At 40.1% G+C, this 25,338-nt stretch overlaps 1 protein-coding gene across 1 annotated transcript in view; it reads left to right on the top strand.

Annotated features, from left to right (window-relative positions):
* The window catches only part of DOK7 (docking protein 7), a 107,803-nt gene extending 96,438 nt beyond the window's left edge, over window positions 1-11,365 (top strand). Inside the window, exon 12 of the mRNA XM_037898155.2 lies at window positions 8,853-11,365. Coding sequence (XP_037754083.2) covers window positions 8,853-8,989 — 137 coding nt within the window. The 3' untranslated portion in view covers window positions 8,990-11,365. The remainder of the gene's footprint in view (window positions 1-8,852) is intronic.
* The last annotated feature ends 13,973 nt before the right edge of the window (window positions 11,366-25,338 follow it).

The following is a 25,338-nucleotide window of genomic DNA, read 5'->3' as shown; positions in this document are numbered from 1 at the left end:
ATTTTTGTTCCCTTTCTCTGTACTTTTACCAATTCTAATATCCAGCAAAGCACCTGAGTATGTGCTTAATTCTAAGCACATGTATAGTCCCACTGACCAGTGGGATTACTTACTTTTAAGCATGTGCTTAAGTGCTTTGCTAGATCAGAGGACCATATACCTTAATATGGCTCTGGGCTACTCAGCCCCTTACAGGATTAACCCTTTGGCACCTGAGAATAAATCATAAACACCATACATGGAGATTTGGAAGATTAATTCCCCATTCAGATAAATTCCAGTGAGAATTTTGCATTTAATTCCTTCTACTCAGGACTGACAATTTTCCCTATAAGATCTTCAAGTATTGAAATTTTAAGCAATTTTCTGTATGTGTTTTTTAAATCTAGTTTTGATTAAACAGGTTTATAACTTCTAAGTGTTACCACTGTTTCTCCATGCCTATCTAAGGTACTAATCTGGCCCCTATCACCGTATAGTATCTGAGCACCTCACAATCATTAATGTAGTTGTCTTCACAACACAACTGTGAGGTGCTATTACTGCCATTTGGGGGGGAGGGAGGGAAATGAGGCACAGAGGTCTAGATCTACAAAGGACTTAGGCCCAAATCCTCAAAGGTATTTAACTCCCATTGAAATCAATGGGCGCTAGGCACCTAAATACCTTTCAGGATCTGGCTTTGCATCATTTAACTACCCTGCCACACAGTGGATATCTCAGCCCTGAGTTATGTGCCCAGGCTCCATTTACAATGAATGGTGAGAGTTCAGTGCCTAAGAATGAGATTCACAGAAGCCAGCACTCTGAGTGGGGAGCAGCCTAAAGTAGCCAGTAAGAAATGCTGAGGAACATTACCTAAAGCCCCACCCCAGAAAGCTAGTTAAGAACCAAACTCCGGGAGATGTCTCTGTCCACTTGGACTCTCAACTATGAGCCCTCCCCTGAAGTTAGGTGCCTAAAGTCAGATCAACCCATTCTTGGAAATAAACAAAGGTGAGGTGACTCCCCTTTGTGCCCAATGCTAGAGCTCTCACCTGGGATGTGGGAGACCCAGGTCCAAATCCCCACTCTGTCTGATTTAGAGCAGTGGCTTAAAGACAGTCTCCTACCTAACCACGAGGCTATTGGGTATTCACAAGTGGCTCTTTCTCAATCTGTCCTGTTGATGCTGTTCAGCTTCGTATAAATAAAATATTCATTGAAGCAAGGACTGGAACCTGGTGTCGTTCCTCCCAGATGAGTGCCCTAACCACCAGACTATAGAGCTGTTCTTGCTCTCTACTTACTTAGCCATCTAAGCCTCCGTGAGTCAGGGAGCCCCTCTGTGCCACTGGCGGAGGGCACACCATTCCATAACTCACAACAGGCCTGACACACTCATTGCCCCAACAGTGTTGTCATAATCTATATCTAAAAGGTATCAGGTAAGGTATCGTATGCAAACCGGTAACACTCTAGTCGTTAAGATTATTGTGTGATGTATGTATGGGTGATGCATAAAGAATTAAAAGATGTGTGCTGGAAATACATTGTTAAAAGGTGTTTTGCAAACAGGGCATAAGCCCAGCCTGTCCCTGACAAAGGAATGTTGTTTTGCCTCTTTTCCTGTGTCTCCAATGTAAACTGAGCCACGTAATACCTCAGGGGACAATGAAAAGTATATCTACATATAAGGTAAACAAAGCCATCAAGCTAAACTTGTGCTGGGGGGGGGAAGACCACTTAATGATCATGATATGGGATGGAGCCTGCACTCTGCTCTTGAAACAGACACAATAGATTTTAGAAAATATAAGCAGAAACACAATGCCATTTTGGCATCCATCACCTAGGGGCCAAAGGGGGAGCAGTGCCCTTTGAGCTGATGAAAAATGGATCTTCTTGGATCCAGCTGAAACTGACTATAGGTGAGAAACCTACGTAGACAAAGATTGTCACTGGATGAAATCAGGGTGGATAAAAATCAATGATTTAAAAAAAATCAGATTTTTTAAATTTAAATAGGATTTTTTTTATAAAATGCTTTTTGAGGAAAAAATCCTATCTAAAGATAGCTTTGAGCTATAATGTATCTTAATTAAAAATATCTCATCATGGAATAGGGATTATAAATTCTAATTCTATAGTATGAGACCATATATTCATGTAATGTTTAAGAAAAGATTTGTAAATGAGTTCCAATAGTTCATGGATTAGGGACCCAATCTTATGGGGTTCCAGGAGCTTCTGTATAGATTATTTAGGTTAATCTTTCTATCTACCCAATGGGACTCAATGCTCAGTCTGGAAGATACCATCAGAGATGCTTAGTTTTGCAGTTCTCAAACTGTGGATTTGTGTTTCCACAGATAACATGCTTGTTAACAGCAAAAATGTTTTAAAATAAATAAATAAATAAAATATATAGAGGTGAGAAATAACAGACCTCAACCCTATTGTCCCTCTGCAAATTTGTGTACCTTACCTCTCTCTAAAAGTGCAAAGTTTCAAAAAGTTCAGTGAGTAGAAGATTGTTGGGGCAGAATAGATCTGGACAAGGAGAAGAAGTCTGGAGATAAATGTGAGAAGGGAGGGACAGGCAGTAGAAACAAAAGTGAAACTATTTGAGCAGCATATTCCAGAAGTCTTGAGGTCTTTCTGAGTGTAGCCTTCATTGATTTGAGATCTACCATACCATTCTCTCACTAGAAGGGAAAACCTATAATGGCAGCAGTCCATAAAAGAGACCCAGTTTGGGAATATTTTAATGAAGTTCCTCTACCTGTAGGTAAGACAGGCATGCATGCAAAATACAAATAGTGCAACAAAGAAATGCAAGGCCTGGTTGCACGAATGAAACAACATCATGAGAAGTGTTCCTTCTCAGGAGGAAGCTGTGTTGAAGATGATGAAAGGAACATGTCTGAACATGTAGGATCTTCAGGTTGGTAAACTTCTTTATTTAATATTTCTTTCTTAAGGACTGCCTGTCTTCCTTCTGGACTATTCTTGAATTCTCATGTTTGAGCAAAAAATATAGTTGTTATTCTATGGTACTATCATTTTAGACGCAGTTGTGATAAAAAATAAATAGCTGAAATAGGCAGATCTTCCTCCTTTTACAATTTCACCTTTAAAGCAGTACTGAGTATCAATGAATGCAATGAGTAATACTAAATGAGCAGTATGGTAATAATAATTAAATAACTGCATTGACTTATTTTGTTTAGGAGAATCCATCCTCAACATACAGGATTCTGAAGACTACCCACCTTCAACATCACCATCATTTTCTATAGTTTCAAAGTTATCTGCCAATGATAGTGTTTCAGTCACATCATGTATGTCACATAGCCACAGTATATCACCTGTAGCAAAAAGAAGAAAAAGCCTCCATCATCCAGAAACAACAATAAATAAGTTTGTGATAAGAACCAGCAGATTACAAAAAGAGGTAATTGATGAAAAAATTGCCTGGTTTGCTTATGCAACAAACTGTCCTTTCCATATGATTGAGAACCCACACTTCATTAACATGGTTCAGTCATTAAGACCAGTCCCAAGCTAATAACATATGGTTGCAGTGCTCATTTGCTGCACCTCCTAGCCAAAGACTTCAGTGTTCCAGAAATAAAAGCTAATGTTGTTGAAATTGCAAAATACTTCGGTAACAACCATTTCGCAGCAGCTGCTCTGAAAAAAGTGGGAGGACCCAAGATAACTCTCCCACAAGACGTGCGATGGAACTCAGGAGTGGACTGTTTTGAGCTCTATATCAAGAACTGGCCTAATCTGATGACAGTTTGTGAACAAAATCGTGAAAAAATAGATGGCACTGTCACAGCCAAAGTTCTCACCATTGGGCTTAAGAGAAATGTTGAACACGTGCTGAGTACCCTGAAGCCTATTTCCGTAGCCTTGAACAAAATGCAGGGAAATCGCTGTTTTATTGCTGACGCTGTTGAAATTTGGAAGGAACTGAGTGAGATCTTAAAAAGAGAAATATGCAATGACAGAGTTAGAAGCTTTAAAAAAATGAATGGGACAAGCACTATCTCCAGTTCATTTTTTGCAAATATTCTCAATATTCGGTACCAGGGTCAAACCTTAACTGCTGAAGAGGAGGAGTCGGCTGTGACATGGACATCCAGCAATCACCCCTCCATAATGCCAACTATAAAAAACTTCAGAGCTAAGGGTGAACCATTCAAGAAATACGTTTGCTGATGATGTTTTAAAGAAAGTCATACCAGTGAACTGGTGGAAGTCACTGAAGCACTTGGATTAAGAGACTGTTGAAGTGATAATCTCACTTTTAACAGCAGTAGCTTCTTCTGCCAGTGTAGAAAGAATATTTTCTTCCTTTGGATTAATTCATTCCAAATTGAGAAATGGTTTGGGACCTGAAAAAGCAGGGAAGCTTGTTTTTCTTTTCCAGATTATGAACAAACGGGAAAATGAAGGTGAAGACAACTGAGTTAGCTGCAGAAGCCAATATTTTAAGTTTCTCACATTGACCTGGCTGACATAGTTGATTTAAATTTTTTTTAAAAATATTTCATTTAACTATTTTAGTTAAAAATAATTTTAACTAAAACAAACCTGATTTTAAAAAACTTGAATGTTTAACTAAATTCAAAAATTTATATGCTTGTTTTGTTAAAATATTATATGTTTGCTGTTGAAGAAAAAAATCCAGAATACATAATGTTGTTGTTTTAGTCAAATAAAACAATTTAAATGTCTGTCTGGTTGTGATCTCCTCCTAATACAGCATGGCAAGAAAACCCTCCAAATATTAATGATAAATCTGTTCAATTGGAGATAGTTCACCTCCCAATGACTTCATAAATATCTGCTTCAATTACCTTTGGTAAATGAAATAACCAAACAATCATTCATTTTTTGATATAGCTGTAAAACCAATCTGAGAAGTTTTCAAAATAAATCAATTAAAAATGTATAGTGTGTACCTTCTAAAAATGAAACCTACATCTATCTCTGAGTTGTGAAGAATATGTATTAAGGTTATAACAACCAATAAGAATGCACTTTTATGTAGAAATCCATGATTAAATAAAGTCTTCCTGACTAGTGATTTAAATCATAGATTCATAGATATTAAGGTCAGAAGGGACCATTATAATCATCTAGTCTGACCTCCTGCACAACGCAGGCCACAGAATCTCACCCACCCACTCCTGCGATAAATCTCTCACCTATGTCTGAGCTATTGAAGTCCTCAAATCATGGTTTAAAGACTTCAAGGAGCAGAGAATCCTCCAGCAAGTGACCTGTGCCCCAAGCTACAGAGGAGGGCGAAAAACCTCCAGAGCCTCTTCCAATCTGCCCTGGAGGAAAATTCATTCCTGACCCCAAATATGGTGATCAGCTAAACCCTGAGCATATGGGCAAGATTCACCAGCCAGATACCCAGGAAAGAATTCTCTGTAGTAACTCAGATCCCACCCCATCTAACATCCCATCACAGGCCATTGGGCCTATTTACCATGAATATTTAAAAATCAATTAATTGCCAAAATCATATTATCCCATCATTCCATCTCCTCCATAAATTTATCGAGTTTAATCTTAAAGCTAGATAGGTCTTTTGCCCCCACTGCTTCCCTTGGAAGGCTATTCCAAAACTTCACTCCTCTGATGGTTAGAAACCTTCATCTAATTTCAAGTCTAAACTTCCTGATGGCCAGTTTATATCCATTTGTTCTTGTGTCCACATTGGTACTGAGCTTAAATAATTCCTCTCCCCCTCTGGTATTTATCCCTCTGATATATTTATAGAGAGCAATCATATCTCCCCTCAACCTTCTTTTGGGTAGGCTAAACAAGCCAAGCTCCTTGAGTCTCCTTTCACAAGACAAGTTTTCCATTCCTCGGATCATCCTAGTAGCCCTTTTCTGTACCTGTTCCAGTTTGAATTCATCCTTCTTAAACATGGGAGACCAGAACTGCACACAGTATTCCAGGTGAGGTCTCACCAGTGCCTTGTATAATGGTACTAAAACCTCCTTATCTCTACTGGAAATACCTCGCCTAATGCATCCCAAGACCGCATTAGCTTTTTTCACGCCATATCACATTGGCGGCTCATAGTCATCCTGTGATCAACCAATACTCCAAGGTCCTTCTCCTCCTCCGTTACTTCTAATTGATGCGTCCCCAGCTTATAACTAAAATTCCTGTTATTAATCCCTAAATGCATGACCTTACACTTCTCACTATTAAATTTCATCCTATTACTATTACTCCAGTTTACAAGGTCATCCAGATCTTCCTGTATGAGATCCCAGTCTCTCTCTAAATTGGCAATACCTCCCAGCTTTGTATCATCCGCAAACTTTATTAGCACACTCCCACTTTTTGTGCCGAGGTCAGTAATAAAAAGATTAAATAAGATTGGTCCCAAAACCGATCCCTGAGGAACTCCACTGGTAACCTCCCTCCAGCCTGACAGTTCACCTTTCAGTATGACCCGCTGTAGTCTCCCTGTTAACCAATTCCTTATCCACCTTTCAATTTTCATATTGATCCCCATCTTTTCCAATTTAACTAACAATTCCCCATGTGGCACCGTATCAGACGCCTTACTGAAATCTAGGTAAATTAGATCCACTGTGTTCCTCCTTTGTCTAAAAAATCTGTTACTTTCTCAAAAAAGGAGACCAGGTTGGTTTGGCACGATCTACCTTTTGTAAAACCATGTTGTATTTTGTCCCATTTACCATTGACCTCAATGTACTTAACTACTTTTTCCTTCAAAATTTTTTCCAAGACCTTGCATACTACAGATGTCAAACTAACAGGCCTGTAGTTACCTGGATCACTTTTTTTCCCTTTCTTAAAAATAGGAACTGTGTTAGCAATTCTCCAATCGTACGGTACAACCCCTGAGTTTACAGATTCATTAGAAATTCTTGCTAATGGGCTTGCAATTTCATGTGCCAATTCCTTTAATATTCTTGGATGAAGATTATCGGGGCCCCCCGATTTAGTCCCATTAAACTGTTCGAGTTTCGCTTCTACCTCAAATGTGGTAATATCTACCTCCATAGCCTCATTCCCATTTGTCATGCTACCATTATCCCTAAGATCCTCATTAGCCTTATTAAAGACTGAGGCAAAGTATTTGTTTAGGTATTGGGCCATGTCTAGATTATCCTTAACCTCCACTCCATCCTCAGTGTTTAGCGGTCCCACTTCTTCTTTCTTTGTTTTCTTCTTATTTATATGGCTATAGAACCTTTTACTATTGGTTTTAATTCCCTTTGCAAGGTCCAACTCTACTTGACTTTTAGCCTGTCTCACTTTATCCCTACATGTTCTGAGCTCAATAAGGTAGCTTTCCTTGGTGATCCCTCCCATCTTCCACTCCCTGTATGCTTTCTGCTTTTTCTTAATCACCTCTCTGAGATGCTTGCTCATCCAGCTTGGTCTACAACTCCTCCCTATGAATTTTTTCCCCTTTCTTGGGATTCAGGCTTCCAATAGCTTCTGCAGCTTTGACTTAAAGTAATCCCAGGCCTCCTCTGCCTTTAGATCCATGAATTCTTCAGTCCAATCCACTTCCCTAACTAATTTCCTTAATTTTTGAAAGTCAGCCTATTTGAAATCAAAAACCCTAGTCACAGATTTATTTTTGTTTGTCCTTCCGTTCAGTTTGAACTGAATTAGCTCATGATCACTTGAACCAAGATTGTCCCCTACAACCATTTCTTCTATGAGGTCCTCACTACTCACCAAAACCAAATCTAAAATGGCATTCCCTCTAGTCGGTTCAGCAACTACTTGATGAAGGAATCCATCAGCTATCGCATCTAGGAAAATCTGAGCCCTATTATTATTACTAGCACTCGTCCTCCAGTCTATATCTGGGAAGTTAAAGTCTCCCATGATCACGCAGTTTCCATTAGTATTTACTTCATTAAAAACATTAAAGAGGGCTCTATCCACCTTGTCTGAATCAAATCCACCTTGGCTGAAATTAAGTTTTAGACACCAGAAACATGTTTTGTTTGTAACCATGTTTGTTTTCGATTCTTATATATTATCACTTAAATATCTGTTAGTTAATAATAAACTTATTCTTGTTTTATTATAAAACCATCTCAGTGCTGTGTGTTTAAACTGAAGGGTGAAGTCTAAACTAACAGGCTGGTGTGCGCTCTGTGTCTCTTTGGAGGCAGTAAACCTAATAACTTCTGTGAGTATCCTGGGAGAGAGGCTGGACACTGGGTGGGGAGATGGTTTTGGGGAGATGTGGGACTGGAGGGGCTGTTGGTGTTGCCCTGCAACTAGGCTGGTGGAAGCCGGGGGGGGGGGGCACTGTGATGTGAACAGGCTGCTGGTGTCAGGGAACTGAGTCATAGCTGCACAGCACATGGTTACAGGGCAGGCAGTGACACAACCCCTTACTGGTCTGGGTGAAGCCCCAAAACATCACAGCCCCTCTCCTCTCACTGCCATTTCAATTTTGGTTAGCTGAGCCGGCTCCCTTGTTGGATCTGAAAAATCCCTTTCTTAAGGGCTTAGCTGTCTCCATGCACAGGGGACAGCTACATGGAGCTTAGGTTACGTGGAGTCACCCAACTCAGGATTGAAAATTCCACTAGGTGGCCGGCTGCCTGGGGTGAGGCATTGCTCCCCTCAGTCAAGTGACATCTAAAACTTTTTAAAAATCCGTCTCTAACTGACTTACCCAACATCACAGAGGAAGTCTGTGGTAGACAGGAATTGAACCCAGACCTTTCACAGCCCAGGCTACTGTGTTAACCTCTTGATCAGCCTTTCCCAGAAATGCACGATATTATAGTTACATTTGTATATACAGTTGTATTTGTGTTTTTTTTCAGGGGGCGGATCAACCAAATATGCACAGATTGACATAGCAGCCACGGAGACAGCCCACAAAGTGGGAACTCAGCACGCTCAATGCCGTGAGGAACGCCTGCAGGAACTTGAACACAAGAAGAAAGGATCCCAGGAGTGATCTGTTTGGGAAAGAACTTTTTGCTCACTAACTTGGTACTAATTTAAATTTCAAATGATTCACATATTTATTATTTAAAATATCCTCTTACAAAAGCTGCCCTTGTTTATCATATTTATACCAGACTCATTCCAATATTCTAATTCCTAATTGGAAAACTGGTAGCATGGTGTGTGTTTTAAGCTTTGAGTGTAATGTCCAGACGTTCTCTTCTTTTTCCATATACAGTATATGTAAGTTACCGTTTTCTTTTTCTATAACTCAATAATCCTGGAAGAATGTGGTGCCATAGCCCAATGATTACTGATCAGAGGCATTGTATTTAAAAAATTTTGAATGTGTGCAAATAAGGATGTATGTTTGTGGGTGGGTGTGTATTCATACAGTATTGATCTGTGCAAATAGACATATTTGTATACATACATGTGAGTACATAAAAAACACAAAAAACATATTCAGATATTGTTAAGGATCTTACTTAAATACCAAAAAAAGAAAATTCAGAGTTTAAAACCTTTTTCTACTGGCATAATTTTGTCCAAATACAGGCTCACTTATGCACACGCTTAACTTTATATAGGTGCTCCTATTGAAGTTAATGGTCTACTCCTGTGCCTCAAGTTATGCATATGTGTAAGTGTTTGCAGTGTTGGGCCTTATTCATGACTGTCTAGTTGTGCCTGCAAATCAGAGAATTGAGGCCAACATTTCCAAAATCCACTATTTTTAGGTGCTTTGGTTTTTGGGTACCCAACTTCAGAAGGCTTGAGCTTTATTTTCAGAGGCATTGAGTACCTGAACCTCCCACTGACTTTGACTAAAGTTTTGGGTGGTCAACACCTTGAACTGGTTCCTGGTTTTTCAAGCTGAGCTGTCCAAAATCAAGGTACCCCAAATTAATAGTCACTTTTGAAAATCTGGGCCCGCATTTGTATCTCCAAAACTGTGCCTCGAAAATGGAAGCCAGGATCAAAATCAGTCCAATTGAGTTAAAACTAAAACTGCCATTTACTCATTCCATGCTATTCCTAAATATTGCAGAACCAATGCTATGTAAGATCACACTGTCTTTTGACACCCTACAATGCATAGGCACAATGGGATGTACTATAGAAATATAGTTTTAGCTAGATTTCTGAGATGTCTTGCTTTAGCATAGTTAAATTGACACTGTATGCTTCAGAAACTTGGCTTATTCTTTATTGCATCAATTTGTAAGTCTACGTAATATTTTGTGGTTTGTGTTTTTGTCCAGAGACAAAATGCTATTATTTGTATTTAAGTCTATGCTGGAGAACCTAGATTAACAAACCAGAGTGTTTGTACTCTAGAGAAAACAAAATGTTGGCAAGGAGTAACATATCAGTTTTGAATTTCCAAGGATTAGCAGAAGCAAGTTAATTAAAAAAATACTCTACTGAAAAATACTTTGACAATATCATTTTAAATCAGAATCTTAGGAACCAGTTCTGCTTGTAGATCCATGCAGTAACTAACATCAATGAGTGAAATTTTTGGACTGAAATGAATTTTACTCACTGATTTCAATCCCTTGTTTCTATTTGAAGGCAACATTTCTTTTTTTTACGTTTAACAATTAGCATTAAAAATGCTCCAGACCTCTTAAGCAAATAAATAAGCATATGAGAGCTGACAATAGCTACTGTCATCTTTCACATAGAATTATAGAATCGTAAGATGGGAAGTATAAGTACATATCAATGTGCTACCTCTTTAGGGACCGTGATGGTCTATTTTATAAATATGTGTTCACCCAATTTTAAAAATGTTTTATTTTTTGCTGAATGGACAGTTATAATGTATTTTGTAAATTTATATTGAAAAGAACTAGGATATTCTGGACTCTTACTGCTTCTTGGGACCTGTTTCAGTTAGCACCCAATCCTATAAGCTTCCCTCTCCCGCCATGCATGGGACTGCCAGTGGGGTTGATCAGAGTTTTCCATAGAGAGGGCTTGCAGGATCGAGCCCTTAGTTATGTAAATATTTGTATTTAATGTTTAAAATGCATATTATTTACCTGATTTACTGAAAAGTTTTTTTATGTTTTACTGCATCACTTTGTAGTTAGTCACTGTTTTTTTGAAAAGGTGGCTTTTTGATACAGGGCTGGTGTTAAAATACTTGTAATAATTACTAGTGTCACGGAAGGCCAATGTTTGGACTTGAGGAGCCTGATCTTCCCTGTCACGTATATAGCAGCAGTCATGCCAACGGGGAGCTTCTGTCATGATATACTAAGCTGGTTTTTACACCTTGCAACATTACCTTAATAAATGGCAATACTGTGTCACAACAGCACAGGGCAGTGCTGTCATGTACTGATTCAACGTCAACCCCCCCAAAGCCCTGAGTCTGCACTGGGATCTGCTACTGCAGAACTCTGCACCCACACAGAATTTGCATCAGTGAATCCTGATGCAGGATTGGAATTGTAATCATTGCAATATCATGACACAGCATGAGGCGACCCGCAGCAGACAATTTGAAGGGGAAGGATGGTGGCATTTCCCTGCTTTGGATAGAGTTCATCGCTCTCATTTTGACTACACTGACCTAGCCATGGATGAAGACTCTTATCACCAGTTCATACAGATATTTCTGATGAGCCAATACATGCATGGTCTTTCAAAGGTACCACAGTCCATCATAGTGAATGTACCTTCCCAGGGAAAGATGCTCCTTTATAAAGGCCGCATTACCCTACGTGCTCCTCCTCCACACAAATTACTCTCTTTGAACACTGTACATTGCAACACGGTTATTTGGGGGCAGAAGGGGCACACAACTTTGGAGCCCACAAATTCTTCAGCTGCTGCTGCCTTTAAATGATGAGTTACAATGTTAGAGAGACAGTCAGGTTAAAATTTATGTCTCTCTGTGTTTTTATAGATTATATATAGTAACATTACTAAAGAAAATTGTCCATCCATCCAGAAAGATATGTCTCCGTACTGCGGATTCTAATAGCACCCTATAGGGCTGCATGAAAAATTAAATTTTTAAACCTCTTATTTACTTTTCAGTAGTCATGCTCTTTGTTTCTTTTTTGTCTTTCAGACAGCTTGGATAATGAAAAGTAGACTACCATTTTTCACTTTTGTATGCGATCAGTCTGCTTTTCTATCTGATTTCAGTGTCAGGATCTCATGCACAAGTGTGACAGAGTACAATTTAGATGCAGATGCAACATGGCAGTGTAAACTTATTGAAAAGAAAAATCTGTTTCAATTGGAAATATATATAAATCACAGAAACATTTCTATTGGCCTTTCAGTTGATAAACGCTGGTTTTTAACAAAACATATATTCTGGGCTAAATTTGGGCTGGCTGGTGTCCCTTTAATATGTTTATATGGACTTTCCTATATTGAGAAATGTTGTACTGGGATGAGCAGTAGCTGTTCAAATCTCAATATCTTGGCTATGTTAAAGAAATGGGTGGTTGTTAGTTTTATTTTTAAACTATCACACAGGCCTCATCTATGTTATGGACCTACACAAGCTTACTTTAAGAAGGTTTCCTGAGCTACAGCACAGGAGCATACAAAAATGGGAAGTGTTTATCTTTTAGACTTCTGTAAAGGCCAAACAGCTCTTTCAACAAGTTGCATTACAATAAAAAGTTAGTTTCCAGACTAATATCTTGGTCCCAGTGCCAGACCAAGACAAATTTTAAAGGCCACGCTATAATTCCGTGACCAGATCATTGTTAAACATAGCAGTGCTTCTATCACACACATTTATAGGGGTACACACACACATACCCTTAACAGAAAGAGGGGGGGAAGAAGAGAGAGATCTAGACTCAATTTGTGATTCAATTCAGTTTGTGATTCAATTCAGAGCTGTGGCCAAAATACCAAAAACCAGTAAATCCCTTTTTCTGATAAATTTGGCATTCTGATTTGTCCTGGGAGAAGTGAAAAGTTTTGGCCTTGATCCTACATTCTTCACACACTCAGTGACTTCTGTAGGGCTTGCAGGATCTCATCATACAGGTGACCTACTCTCCAAAGAGTAAAACAGCACAATGTCTGCTGATCCCTGGAAGATGTTGTTACTCTTGGTAGTGCCACCACCACAGTAACAACACAAGCCGAAAGTGGTAATTTATGGAGCAGTGCTTCTAGGGATGAAGTCAGAGAAAACTGGCTGTGGCTACCTGTCATCAGGTGAAGTATTGTGGGCATAATGGTAGTCAGTCAGATCAGGAAGTCTAGCCAATATTTGGTCCATCTCTAGTATAGATATGTTTCACACACATTTATGTGTACTCTGTGTGATATCTCTTCGATTTTGCTAGTCTTACACAAGTAGGATACTTTCAAACATAACTATTTCAGTGGCTTTTATGGCATTGTTTTAAAACAGTGATGTGGCATTCATTGTCATGTGTGTCCCTTCAGGTGAAAGAAGAAATTTCTCTCAACTAAATTGTAGAGCTGTGGTACTGGAGCCAAGATTTGTAAAGGAATTTAGCTGCCTTAAAATGCAAATAGATATCTAGTGGGCTTTTCTAAAGCATGTAGGCACCTAACTTGCTTAGGTAGGTTTGAAATCCCCACTAGTGTCTATCTACATCTTTAGGCACCTAAATACCTTTGACATTCTGGCCCTGGGAATCCTCCTCAGCAAATAGCTTGGGCAAATGCTTATGCTTTTCTCTGTAAGATTTAATATAGTTTGGTGGGCTGTACTATTATTGACTTATCCCTGATTTACATTGTTTTGTCAGGTCATGAAATGGATGCAGTACAGTAAAATAAGCAGTTCGTTGGTCCATGGAAGCCCTCTTTACCCTTTGCTGAAATGGCCATAGCAGGAAGTGAATTGCCAGATAATACCATAGTCTTGCATTTATACAGCACCTTTCATCCAGAAGGATTGTTAGTTGCGACACAATCTGTTCCACAAACAGGTCATTTCATACACAGCTGAAATGTAGTCAGAGTGGATTGCAACACAGCATCACTTTAACCTCACCCCGCAATACTACGCAACAGATTAGGGTAAGGAACAAGGAAGAATACCATACTGAGCTGAAGTTGTAGTTAAGTAGGCAGAATATGATATCCTGGCCAAATGTCAGCTCAAGTAACTGTGGTTAACAAAAAATGCCATACAATCTGTAATGATCACATGTTGATGACCTCACTAGTGCATTTCTTCAGAAAGATGGAACTTTGGCAGCACTGTATTCTTTTAAGTCTTGGGTTGTTGATGTTCAGGATTTCATAGATAACTAAAACAACCTTATCTGGACTTTCTTTGAATGGACAGAACATGTCTCAAAGGGAAACATAACTAAAGGATATTGCGAATTGTAATACAATACACTTTTTATTAGAGCTGTGTGAAATCTTAGAAGAGCCTAACTGCTAAGCAAGCTTACATTTTAATAAAAGTTTAAGGGAGATCTAATTAGTTTCTTACTGTAACTTCAAAAAATATTTGCTTCTAGTCTGGTGCTGCATAAAGAGAGTCCAGGAAGAATTTTAGTCTGTTATTCTACTGCATATGTGTATGTATTCAGTATAAGCATTTTATTAAAATAGTAAGTGACAAATTCTTTGAGGGATAAGCAACAGGGAAGGGGAGATCAGAAGGCAGATTTAGTAAGTGTGTGAGTAATTTCTTTCTTGGTCAGTACCATATTATATTGTGAGAGCCTCAGAAAAGACCAGCATCTGGTCCATTCAGTTTTACCCATCTGTGAACTATGTTGGTAATCTGCAGGGAGTGTAACTTGTACAAAACATAGTAGATTATGGTTTTTCTTATCTTTAGTAGGGAGACATAACCCACTGAGACTACAGGGTCCAGTTTGCAATGAACCATATAGATGTGTAGTACACAGGCCCATGTTTCCCTGTAACAGGAGACAGTAGAACCCTGTGGGCTGCATTTGGCTTTCATGTCACACTTTTACTATGAAGAGGCTGTATGTAGAAGCTCTTGGCACAAATTAGAAATACATTAAGAATTAGTATTGGGAGTCTGACAGGCAGGCAGGTGGACTGGCAGTGAAGGTCTGAAAAGCCCTAGTGGTGAAGAGCAGCACTTAACCTTGTCAAGACGGAGACCAGGGCTAAGAGCAGTGCAGTAGAAATCAGGTACCTCTTAAAAAAACAGTACTATAGTATTCTAGTAGAGGATTTTCAGAGCCACCCAAGCAAGCCCGTAAGATGTCGTGTTTGGGACCATTACTGAAGAATACCATATTTCTTTGTAGACAAAACCAGGTGGCAGTGACCTGAGGTGACTGCACCTTTTGCCCTCCTAGTCAAATGGAACGTGTACTAGAATGTTGATAGTGAGCAGGGGAAAGAGGCACTGGGAATGAAGCAGAATCTCCAGAACAGAAGAACAGACAATTCCCATGCCAGTTCTTGGTGCCTTAAGAACCCCATATTAGTCAAAAAGGTATAAAAATATAAATGAAGCTCAGGCTAACTGCAGCAGCTACAACCATGGGTGTGGTGCAGTTAGCAGTCCATTCCACAAGTCATAGCCCAGGCCAGGTCTTATAAAGAGCCTGGACCTGATTCTCCTCTCATTTACACCAGTGTAGATCAGTGGTATCTTCCTGGAAATCACCAGCTTTATGGCAGTGTCGTGAGAGAATCTGCTTCCTGTCAGATGACACTCGTCAGCACAGGACATGTTACTAATTCTGGGAGTTGGGGAGAACCGATTTAATCTCACTGTGTCCAGCTAGCTAACTAAAGCTATCTCTGGATTTGTTAGTGTCTCCTCCTGTCTCTTCTCTACCCTGTGGTATACAAGGCTACAATACTCTGCATCTTGGTGAAAGGTTAGCAAGTTCCTCAGCCTGTAGATGTTTGATACTCTCATGCTGCTGTACATTTTTAACCCATTCACGTATACTTGAGCATCCTTGATGCAGATCGTGTTCTTTACCCTTAAAGTATTGTCCATTATAAAAACACAAATATCCTTGTACATCACTCTGGTTTGCACTGAAATTCAGTGAGATTTGGCCATCTGACTACCTTACGTTCTTTCGTAAATCTCTGACTTCAGCTCTAAATATATGGCAGTTAGAAAAGGAGGAAAAGTAGGTATAGGAATGCCTCTTGTAGGTATAGGAATCGGCACCCTGCCTGAATTGTAAGGTGATTACTTGGGAGAACTATGTTTTGCAGCCATACAAACGACATTTCTCTGTAGGGGAAAAATAATGTAGGTATTTTTGTTGTGTATTGCGAGCTGGTGGCTAGTATGAGAATAGCTATTTACTGTTAGAAGCTCTAAGGCGGTACTGAGCATACTCCAGAGGGTTGTGGAGGTGTGTGAGGAAGTTTTTCAAAGATGGATGCTGCTTTGCTGTCTATGTGAACCTGTACCAGAACGAAAGACCTCCTTTCTTCAGTTCTAATTTGCTTTGGGTCTCCAGACACTATTTTGGCACTGAGGATAAACTGAAAACAACAACCAGCAAGTTCTATGTGAATAAGTGAAAACCTTGTTTTTAATTGCAAAGAAAAATGGCCACATATGAAAAAATTGAAGAGCAGGAAGAATGGATTCAGTACCAGAAAAGCCCAGTGCCCTTTGGTGAGCTTGTTAAAGTTGTCATGCATCATAACTCCATGCCATCACAGATTGTGCAGTTTTATATTTAACAGTTTCTCCCAACAACCTGGCATGTCCGTGGCAGTTTTGGTAGCAGAACTGCATCATTTATCAGAGCACTGTGATTTTTGGAACTATATTAAATGCCATGTTGCAGGATAGACTTATCTGTGGTACCGGTGATGAAAGAATTCAGAGACATCTGTTGGCAGAGTGCACCTTAGATTTTAAAAAACACCTCTGGAAATAGCACAAAGCATGGAAGTAGATGCACAGCAGACTTTGGATTTACAGGGACGCACTAACCAGCACGTAGATAGCCTAAGAGTCATGGGCACCCATGCACAGATTGCCCAGCATTCTACACCTAGCAAATGAATCTTTAAGCACACAGAGATATCTCCTTAAGAACACACAATATTGCTTTAGATGTGGGGAGAAACAGAATGCCAGGTTTGCCGGAAGCAGGTCATCTTGCAAAAGTGTGCTGTAAAAAAATGGACATGTGGAAGGGAAAATGTGGGTCACAAGAAAGAGCCAGAAGCTGAGGACTTAGCTATTCCATGTTTAATGTTACCAGCAAAACCCAAAGGGAAAAGCCACCACGAAAGGATGTTACAATTAATGGACAAAGACCAACCATGGAGATTGATACAGGAGCTTCTTTCTCTGTAATCAGTGAGGTTCCTTATCACCAATTGTGGCCAAGGGACAATACACAACAGCTGGGACTGGCAGAGAGCTTAAACCTATTAAAACTTAACTGGGCAGACATCAATCATGTTCATACAATAAGCATAGAAGCACTTCTTGAAACACACTCGGAGCTGTTCAGTGAAGGTCTTGGTACTTGGAAAGGAGTCACTGGCAGAACTTACATGGGTCCAGATGATAAACCATGTTTCTTTAATCCAAGGCCAGTTTCTTATGCCATGTGCTCTAAGGTAGACCAAGAAGTGGATTGATTACAAGCAGCTGGTATTGTTATTGAGCCTGTCCAATTATCAGACTGGGCTGCTCCTTTTGTTCCAGGAGTGAAATCGGATATTGGAATGAAGTCTGCAAGGTCAACTGTGAGGCCAAGTTAGCTACATGTCTGCTCCCCAGGATAGAAGACATATACACCACCTTATCTGGGGGAAAAACTTTCACAAAAATCGATTTAAGTAATGTGTACCTCCAGATCCCTCTGGGCAACAGATCTAACCCCTGTGTAATGATCAATACTCCTAAAGGGTTGTTTCATTACAACTGCCTCCCATTTCTAGCGTCAGCAGCTTTGGGTATTTTTCAAAGGGCAATGGACAATTTATTTCAAGCCAGGCCACATATCTACGTATACCCTGATAATATTTTGATTACAGGGGATCTGAATCAGAACACTTACAAAACTTTAACTGGTTCTGAAAAAATTGGCTGACACAGGTACACGTCTTCTCTTGAGTGTATTTTTCAGGCTGCTGAAGTTATTTACGTGGGACACAAAATTACGGCAACTAGCTTACTTGCAGTAGAGGAGGAGGTATGGGCCATTACTGAGGCAACATCACCAAAGTCTGTGAATTGAAATCCTTTCTAGGCCTGCTAAACTATTCTAGTAAATTTTTATCCAGTCTGGCGTCTGTATTGGCTCCATTACACAAACTGTTACAGAAAAGAATAAAATCCTCCTCAAAAACAAAAATTAGCTTTTGCAGAAGCAAAGAAATTGCTGAAGTTATCAAATCTTTTAGTTCATTCAGAAAGAACTAGTACTGTCATGTGATGCCTAATCAAATGGGGTGGGAGCGGTACTAGCCCACTGAATGACAGATGTATCTGAGCAGTCCATCAGTTAGGCATAAAGGTCACTAGCTCCAACAGAAAAAAATTATTCCCAATTAGAACAAGAAGTGCTAGCCATGGTTTCTGGGATATAGAAGTTCCACTCTTACCTGTGTGTCAGGCATTTTGTTATACATTCAGACCATAAACCACTGAAAGGTCTGTTTGGTGGGCACACCTGTACCTTCTGTGGCATTTGCCAGAATTCAGATATGGGCTCTTCTCTTATCAGCTCATGATTACAAGTTTGATTATAAACCTGGAAAAGCACTGGATAATGCAGATGCTCTGAGATGATTTTCTTTACAAGATAACCCACTCAAAGCACCCCAGCCTGCAGAAACCATCTGCCTTATTGAACTATTGTCCACTTCCCTAATTGACGCAGCACAGCTAAAAAGAGAGCGACTCATTATTTTCTCAAGTGCAGAGAATGGTTACAAATGGCTGATAATCAATCTCATTATTCCTGAAAAGAGTCTTTGTATCCAGGATGGGTGCTTTTTATTAGGGTCCCTTGTGATCGTAACTCTAGTAAATAGACTGGTGGTGCTAAAGTCACTACATGAAGTGCATCCTGGCATGTTACACATGAAGAGGCTTGTGTGCAGTAATGTGTGGTGACTGGGAAAGGACCAGGCTATTGAGGGTGTGGTTTTCCAAGCCAGCTGCCATTCTCCACTGAAAGTTCCCTTGCACCCATGGGAGTCGCCTCAGTGACCCTGGATGAGGCTTCATGTAGACTCTGCTGGTCCATTTATGGGGAAAATTTGTTTTTAACAACTGATCTTCATTAAAAATGGAGTGAGGCACACGTAATGCCCTTGTCTATAGCTGAGGCTACAATTGATAAACTTTGACTTACCTTTTCCATTTTTGGAGTGCCTAAGCCAGTGGTGAGTGACAGTGGTACCCAGTTCACTGGTGTTGGAGTTCAGGAATTTATTTGAAAAAATCAGCATTGAACGCATTAAAACTGCACGATGCCACACTTCTCCAAATGGCCCAGTAGAGTGGGCAGAGCAAACCATAAAAGAGGGAATGAAGAAGATGCCATATGGTAACACAGAAGCCAAGGTGGCCAGGCTTCTGTTCCAGTATCACGTGACATCACGAGCCACAAGAGGAAAATCACCTGCAAAACCTCTTAATGGGAAGGAAACTAAGAACTCATCTGGAGTCTCAGACGCTGATGAAGCTGCTACAGTGAAGGAAAGGCAGGCAGCTCAAAAGTTATAGTATGATGTAAAAGCATCACCAAGCACATGCGGTGTAAGTAGCGTACCTAATGCTCTTAATTTTTGCAATGGCCCTTGCTGGTTAGCAGGTTGCATCATAGCACATGTGGGACCACTTTCTTGGGTGACTCAGTTACCAAATGTGAGGCACATTCGTAGATATCACAAACAGATTCATCTGCAGTACCATGAGGAGTTACCTATAGAGCGGTGGTTCTTAACCTTTACTGCAGCCTGAACCCCTTGGGTTCTCAAAATATGTTCTCGCACCCCTTATCAAAAATCAAAATATGTTCTCGCACCCCTTATCAAAATCATTGAAGTAGGTCAGTTCTTTAAACCTAGATATATTCTTTGTTTGTTTATTACAGTAATTGTTAAAAAATGTATAATGTTAATAAATACATAGGTTTGATTAAACAAAGTAGTTGTACATAAGAATGGCCATACTGTGTCAGACCAAAGGTCCATCCAGCCCAGTATCCTGTCTACCGACCGTGGCCAATGCCAGGTGCCCCAGAAGGAGTGAACCTAACAGGTAATGATTTAGTGATCTCTCTCCTGCCATCCTTCTCCACCCTCTGACAAACAGAGGATACGGACACCATTCCTTATCCATCCTGGCTAATAGACATTAATGGACTTAACCTCCATGGATTTATCCAGTTCTCTTTTAAAGCCTGTTATAGTCCTAGCCTTCACAACCTCCTCAGGCAAGGAGTTCCACAGGTTGACTGTGCACTGAGTGAAGAAGAACTTCCTTTTGTTTTAAACCTGCTACCCATTAATTTCATTTGGTGGCCCCTAGTTCTTATATTATGGGAACAAGTAAATAACTTTTCCTTATTCACTTTCTCCACATCACTCATGATTTTATATACCTCTATCATACCCCCCCTTAGTCTCCTCTTTTCCAAGCTGAAAAGTCCTAGCCTCTTTAAGCTCTCCTCATATGGGACTCATTCCAAACCCCTAATCATTTTAGTTGCCCTTTTCTGTGCTTATGTGCCTGTGCTTAACTTGTGTTTTTGATGATTTACCTTCTAAAAAAAATCTGGCATGTCTCGCACCCCCAGAAAGGGCATCTCACACCCCCAGGGGTGCATGCACCCCAGGTTAAGAACCACTGCTATAGAGAATTCTTATTCAGATGTTGAGATACCAGGTATTACGGAGTCATTAAACTATCCAACTGCTACATCCAGAAATAGTGAGACTGGTGAGGATCCCGTACCAACAACTACAGAGGACTTGAAAGTTAAACCTGCAGAGATGATTGTATTATTAGAAAACCTTTCTGCACCTGCTATGGATCAAGAACCACAGGTCTTTCCACTGCACCATTCCAGAAGATCTCCCAAACCTAGAAACAGACTGGACTGGTAATAGTAAGACAATTATACTACAGGGCAGAATAATCCCTTGTAATTGCTTGAGGATTAGGATAGTCTATCTCAGCCTCTTATTTAGGATGTTTTGTTTTGTTGTTGTAAGTTTATTATTAGTAATAATTTAAAGGGGGAAGAGTGTAATGTTGTAGGTATTTTTGTTATGCTTATTGTCACCTGGTGGCAAGTGTGAGAATAGCTATTAACTGTTAAAAGCACTAATGCTGTATTGAGCATGCTCCAGTGGGGTTGGGGTGGATGTGTGAGGAAATGTTTCAAGTTGGAGGCTACTTAGCTGTCTATGTGAACCTGTACCAGAATAAAATGTGTCTTTTTTAGGTGTAATCTGTTTTGGGTCTCCACACACTACAGGAAAATGGTCAGTCTCTGGCATGATCTGAAGTAATTAACCAGGATTAAGGTTGTCAGAACAGCACCAAACTGAGGCTAGGGTAAGCATCAGTTATGACACATGCCTTTTGTAAAGATGACAAATTTTACTTGTTTGGCTTAAAGCAGGGTAACTTGAGTGTTTCAGGGCATATTTAGTTGAGCTGAAGTTATTCAAGTTTCTGGAATATGGCTTTCTGACTGAATTAAAGTCAGACTGGATTTGTGTTTGGTACAGATTGAGACTGAAAATATCCACGGCCTTCATAGTCATGCCAAGTTAAGTAGGCCATTGATGCTGGCTCAGAAGCTATTCAGGGGTTGTTGTCAGTCTGGAGAAAGAAAGAAACCTCCTGCCAAACTCCAGTGTTGTGGCTGTACCATTCCTCCTGGTTAGCGAATACCCTATCTTCTGTCATAGGAGTTGCTGCAGTCCTAGTGCTCTCTCTCATATAAAATGGGGGAAAATACCAGATCCTGGACGAGACTCCAGCTGATTGGACTTAAAAAAAACAAACCTTGGAAACTGGTGGGGGCAAGTGGATGAAGGGCAGGACAGATTTCACCCATCTTCCTCCGTGCCAATGATCTACTGCTGGATTGGGAGGATCTGCACCTTTGTTTTTAGACCCTTGCTATGAAAGTGGCCCCTTGTAACAAATAGTGGTCCCCTTTCCTGCTCTCTCTGTCTGACCTTTGAAATGGAGCAAATGTGAGTTCAAGAAGGAATTTCATGGGCCAACATCTGCAAAGGCTATTTTCATCCTGATTGGGTCTGAAGTGTTTTAGATGCTGCATGGCTTTAAAGCTAGAGATGGGCCTGACCTACAGAATTTGGTTAGGGATTTGGATTAAAAGATGCACTCCACCCACATTTGGAGGTGTTTGGATTTGGTGTTCTGGTTCAGTAATATTATAGGGTTGAGGTCCAAGATATGAAATTTGGATCTGGACCCAAACATCCCAAAAGTTTATTGGTTTCAAATACAGTGTTCATGTGCTGACGCATCTCTGTTTAAAATCAATTATTTAAATATCCCCTTTAAACTTGATTAGCATGGAAACATAACTGCAGAACATTATTTGGTACATATTTATTTTAATTAAAAGATTTATTTCAAAGTGAGTGCTGCTTGTTCCCTAGGGGAGACAACAGGTTTAGAGTCCTTTTAGACCACCCCTGATCATCCCTTTGAGTTTAGACTGTTAGAATTGTATTTAAACTAACCTCTGCAGGTTTCTGGTAAGCTAACTGATGAAGGAACAATGTGTCTATGTTCTACTTTAATATATCTGTCATAAAATTATATGTTTAAATGTTAAGCATTAGTCTGTGGTAATGTTTTCCTATTGGGATAGGTGGTTGTGCATTTGTGATAGATGGGAATGACCTGTAAATAATAATAATATACACAGATTTGCATATATGAGACTGATCTATTATAGATATGGATATTAATGGGGGCGTGCATTTGGTTTACAAGAGCTACTGTACTGAATATGGCTCACACTTGAAATATTTTACTAGGAATAGCACATTTTGATGTGGCTATTTATAAGTATGTTCTTGTGCAACAAGGACAGATTTTAATGACTGCTTTATTTCCTACCTAATGGTATTAGGCAAATAAACAAAGATACATATTTTTCTACGGACAAATAAGCTATTCCCCAATGATCGCTGCATGAATGTCTTGAAATAGATGTTAACTATGTAATTTATAATGGGAATGTTGATTCTGAGTCTTGATGTTGTTTGTTACAATGAGGTACTGTATACTATAAAATGCAGTCTATGTCTCTTGTAGCTAAACTGCAACTTTCCTGTTTTCTAATGTACAGACTATTCTATTTGTATTCAAAGGTGAGGTATAACATACTGAGTTCTATTTCATGCCATTTTTATTTATTTCTTCTATCTTAAGTAAACAGCATGGGAGACATTTATATTTTTAAAACAGTTTTAGAACTGACACTGTAATACTTGTAGATATTTTCATGTAAAGTAGCTCAATTGTTTTAAGGCTTAGTTATGTTGGGGAGGACCATACTAGAGAATGAGCAATTTATTTTTTTTTAATTTGAAGAGAAACCCCAAAATGGTAGCTTTGTGCCTTTTGGGAGGCATCATGGGTGATGACATTGTCCAGCGTGCCAAGGCCTTAGTCCGGCAAAGCATTAAGCATGTGCTTAAATGCAAGCACGCAAGCAGTCCCATTGACTTACCTGGTTTATTTTAAGTATCCTGATTTGTTTGTTTTTTTTCTTGTATTTAAAGGCTTGTGTGTTATTTCCTCCACCCTCCCCCAACCTGTGCCCAATAAATAAAATCTGCCCTATGTGAAACCAGTGACAAATTTATTTCATATAAATTTCCCAACTTTGATCAGACTATGCATAAAGCTGAAGAGGATTCAGATCACTTTCTTATACCAAACACAACACACACTACTCTCTCCAGTGGCATTTTAAGTTGTTTCCCCCCAGTCCACTGCAACTGGTACGCCTGGGGGAATTCTGCACCAAAACACTAAAAATTCTGTGCACAGTATTTTAAAATTATGCATATTTTATTTGTCAAAATAACACAATATAATCACGCCAGTTTTAATTATTTTGGTATATCAAAATACCTGTCAAAAAGTCAATCTGTAACAATACAGACAGCAAAAAAGACTCAGGAAATGTTTTTTAAATTCTTTACTAGGCATATTAATAGATAACTTTGAGTAATAATTCATTTAAACTACAACCCAGAAACATATTTCCCACACCCTTCAGGAGTAGTGCAAAGGCTTGGGGGAGTCAAGGGTAATGGAGGAGCTGAGGGACAGGAATTGCTGGGAAGGACCCTGGGAGTGAACCTGGAGGGTTGTTGGGTGTGGGCGGTAGAAGTATGGAACAGGGTTTGGTTTTTTTTTGGTGGGGGAGGGATTCTAAGGGAGTTGGGGAGCCTCCCATATGCAGATCGTGGCTGACCCTAGCCTCTCCCAAGTAGTCAGGCACATCTGTCCCTGTCCCCATATGTCCCTGCATCTCCACTCAGCCACCCCCTTCCCCTGTCCCCATATATCCCTATACCCCCCCTCAGTTACCCCTCCTCCCCCAGCCCCATGTGTCCCTGCACCCCCTCCCACTGTCCCCATGCACTCCCTGTCCCCATGCAGCGCATACACCCCTTCCCCTCTGTCCCCATGTGTGCCTGCACCCCCACTCAGCCACCCTCATCCTGTCCCCACATGGCCCTTTACCACCACCCCTAGTGTCCTTGCACCTTCACTTCCATTCAGGTCCTTGCCCCTGTCTGTCCCCGCCAATGGCCCTTCTGAACCCCAGTCTGTAACCCCCCCATCAGCCCCATGTACCCCGCTCTGTTTGCCCCCCGCATCCTGTGCCTCCTCACTTGGCCCCATAGGCAGGATGCTGTGAGGCATCCAACCTCTCCTCCCTATTGGCTGCTACAGTGGAACTGGCTGCCCTCTTTTCTGGTGCCACAACAGCCCCTGGCGGGCAAAAGGTGTAACTGCAGTGCCATTTCAGCAGAATGTATTTTCTGCAGAGAAAAAAAATCTGCGGGGGACATGAATTCTGTGCATGTGCAGTGACACAGAATTCCTCTAAGAGTAAACTGTCGACATCTGATTTATGTGTCAATATTCAGATTAAGTGTATGGATTAACAAAGGAAAAGAGAGGGTGAAAAATAACAGAAAAAGATGCTTTGTCACCCAGGGGCTCCTACTCAAACATACTTTTTCACATGAATTCTCCTTTGAGCATCAATTACGCACCGATCACTAGACCAGTGTTTCCCAAATTGTATTGGTTCAGTGATCACCTGCTTAGAAAAAATGCAGATGAAGTGCTACATGCACATTTTCTGTACATTT

The sequence above is a fragment of the Chelonia mydas genome, chromosome 4 (assembly GCF_015237465.2).
Source record: "Chelonia mydas isolate rCheMyd1 chromosome 4, rCheMyd1.pri.v2, whole genome shotgun sequence".
Lineage (NCBI taxonomy): Eukaryota > Metazoa > Chordata > Testudines > Cheloniidae > Chelonia > Chelonia mydas.
This window is presented reverse-complemented; position numbering and strand designations above follow the sequence as displayed.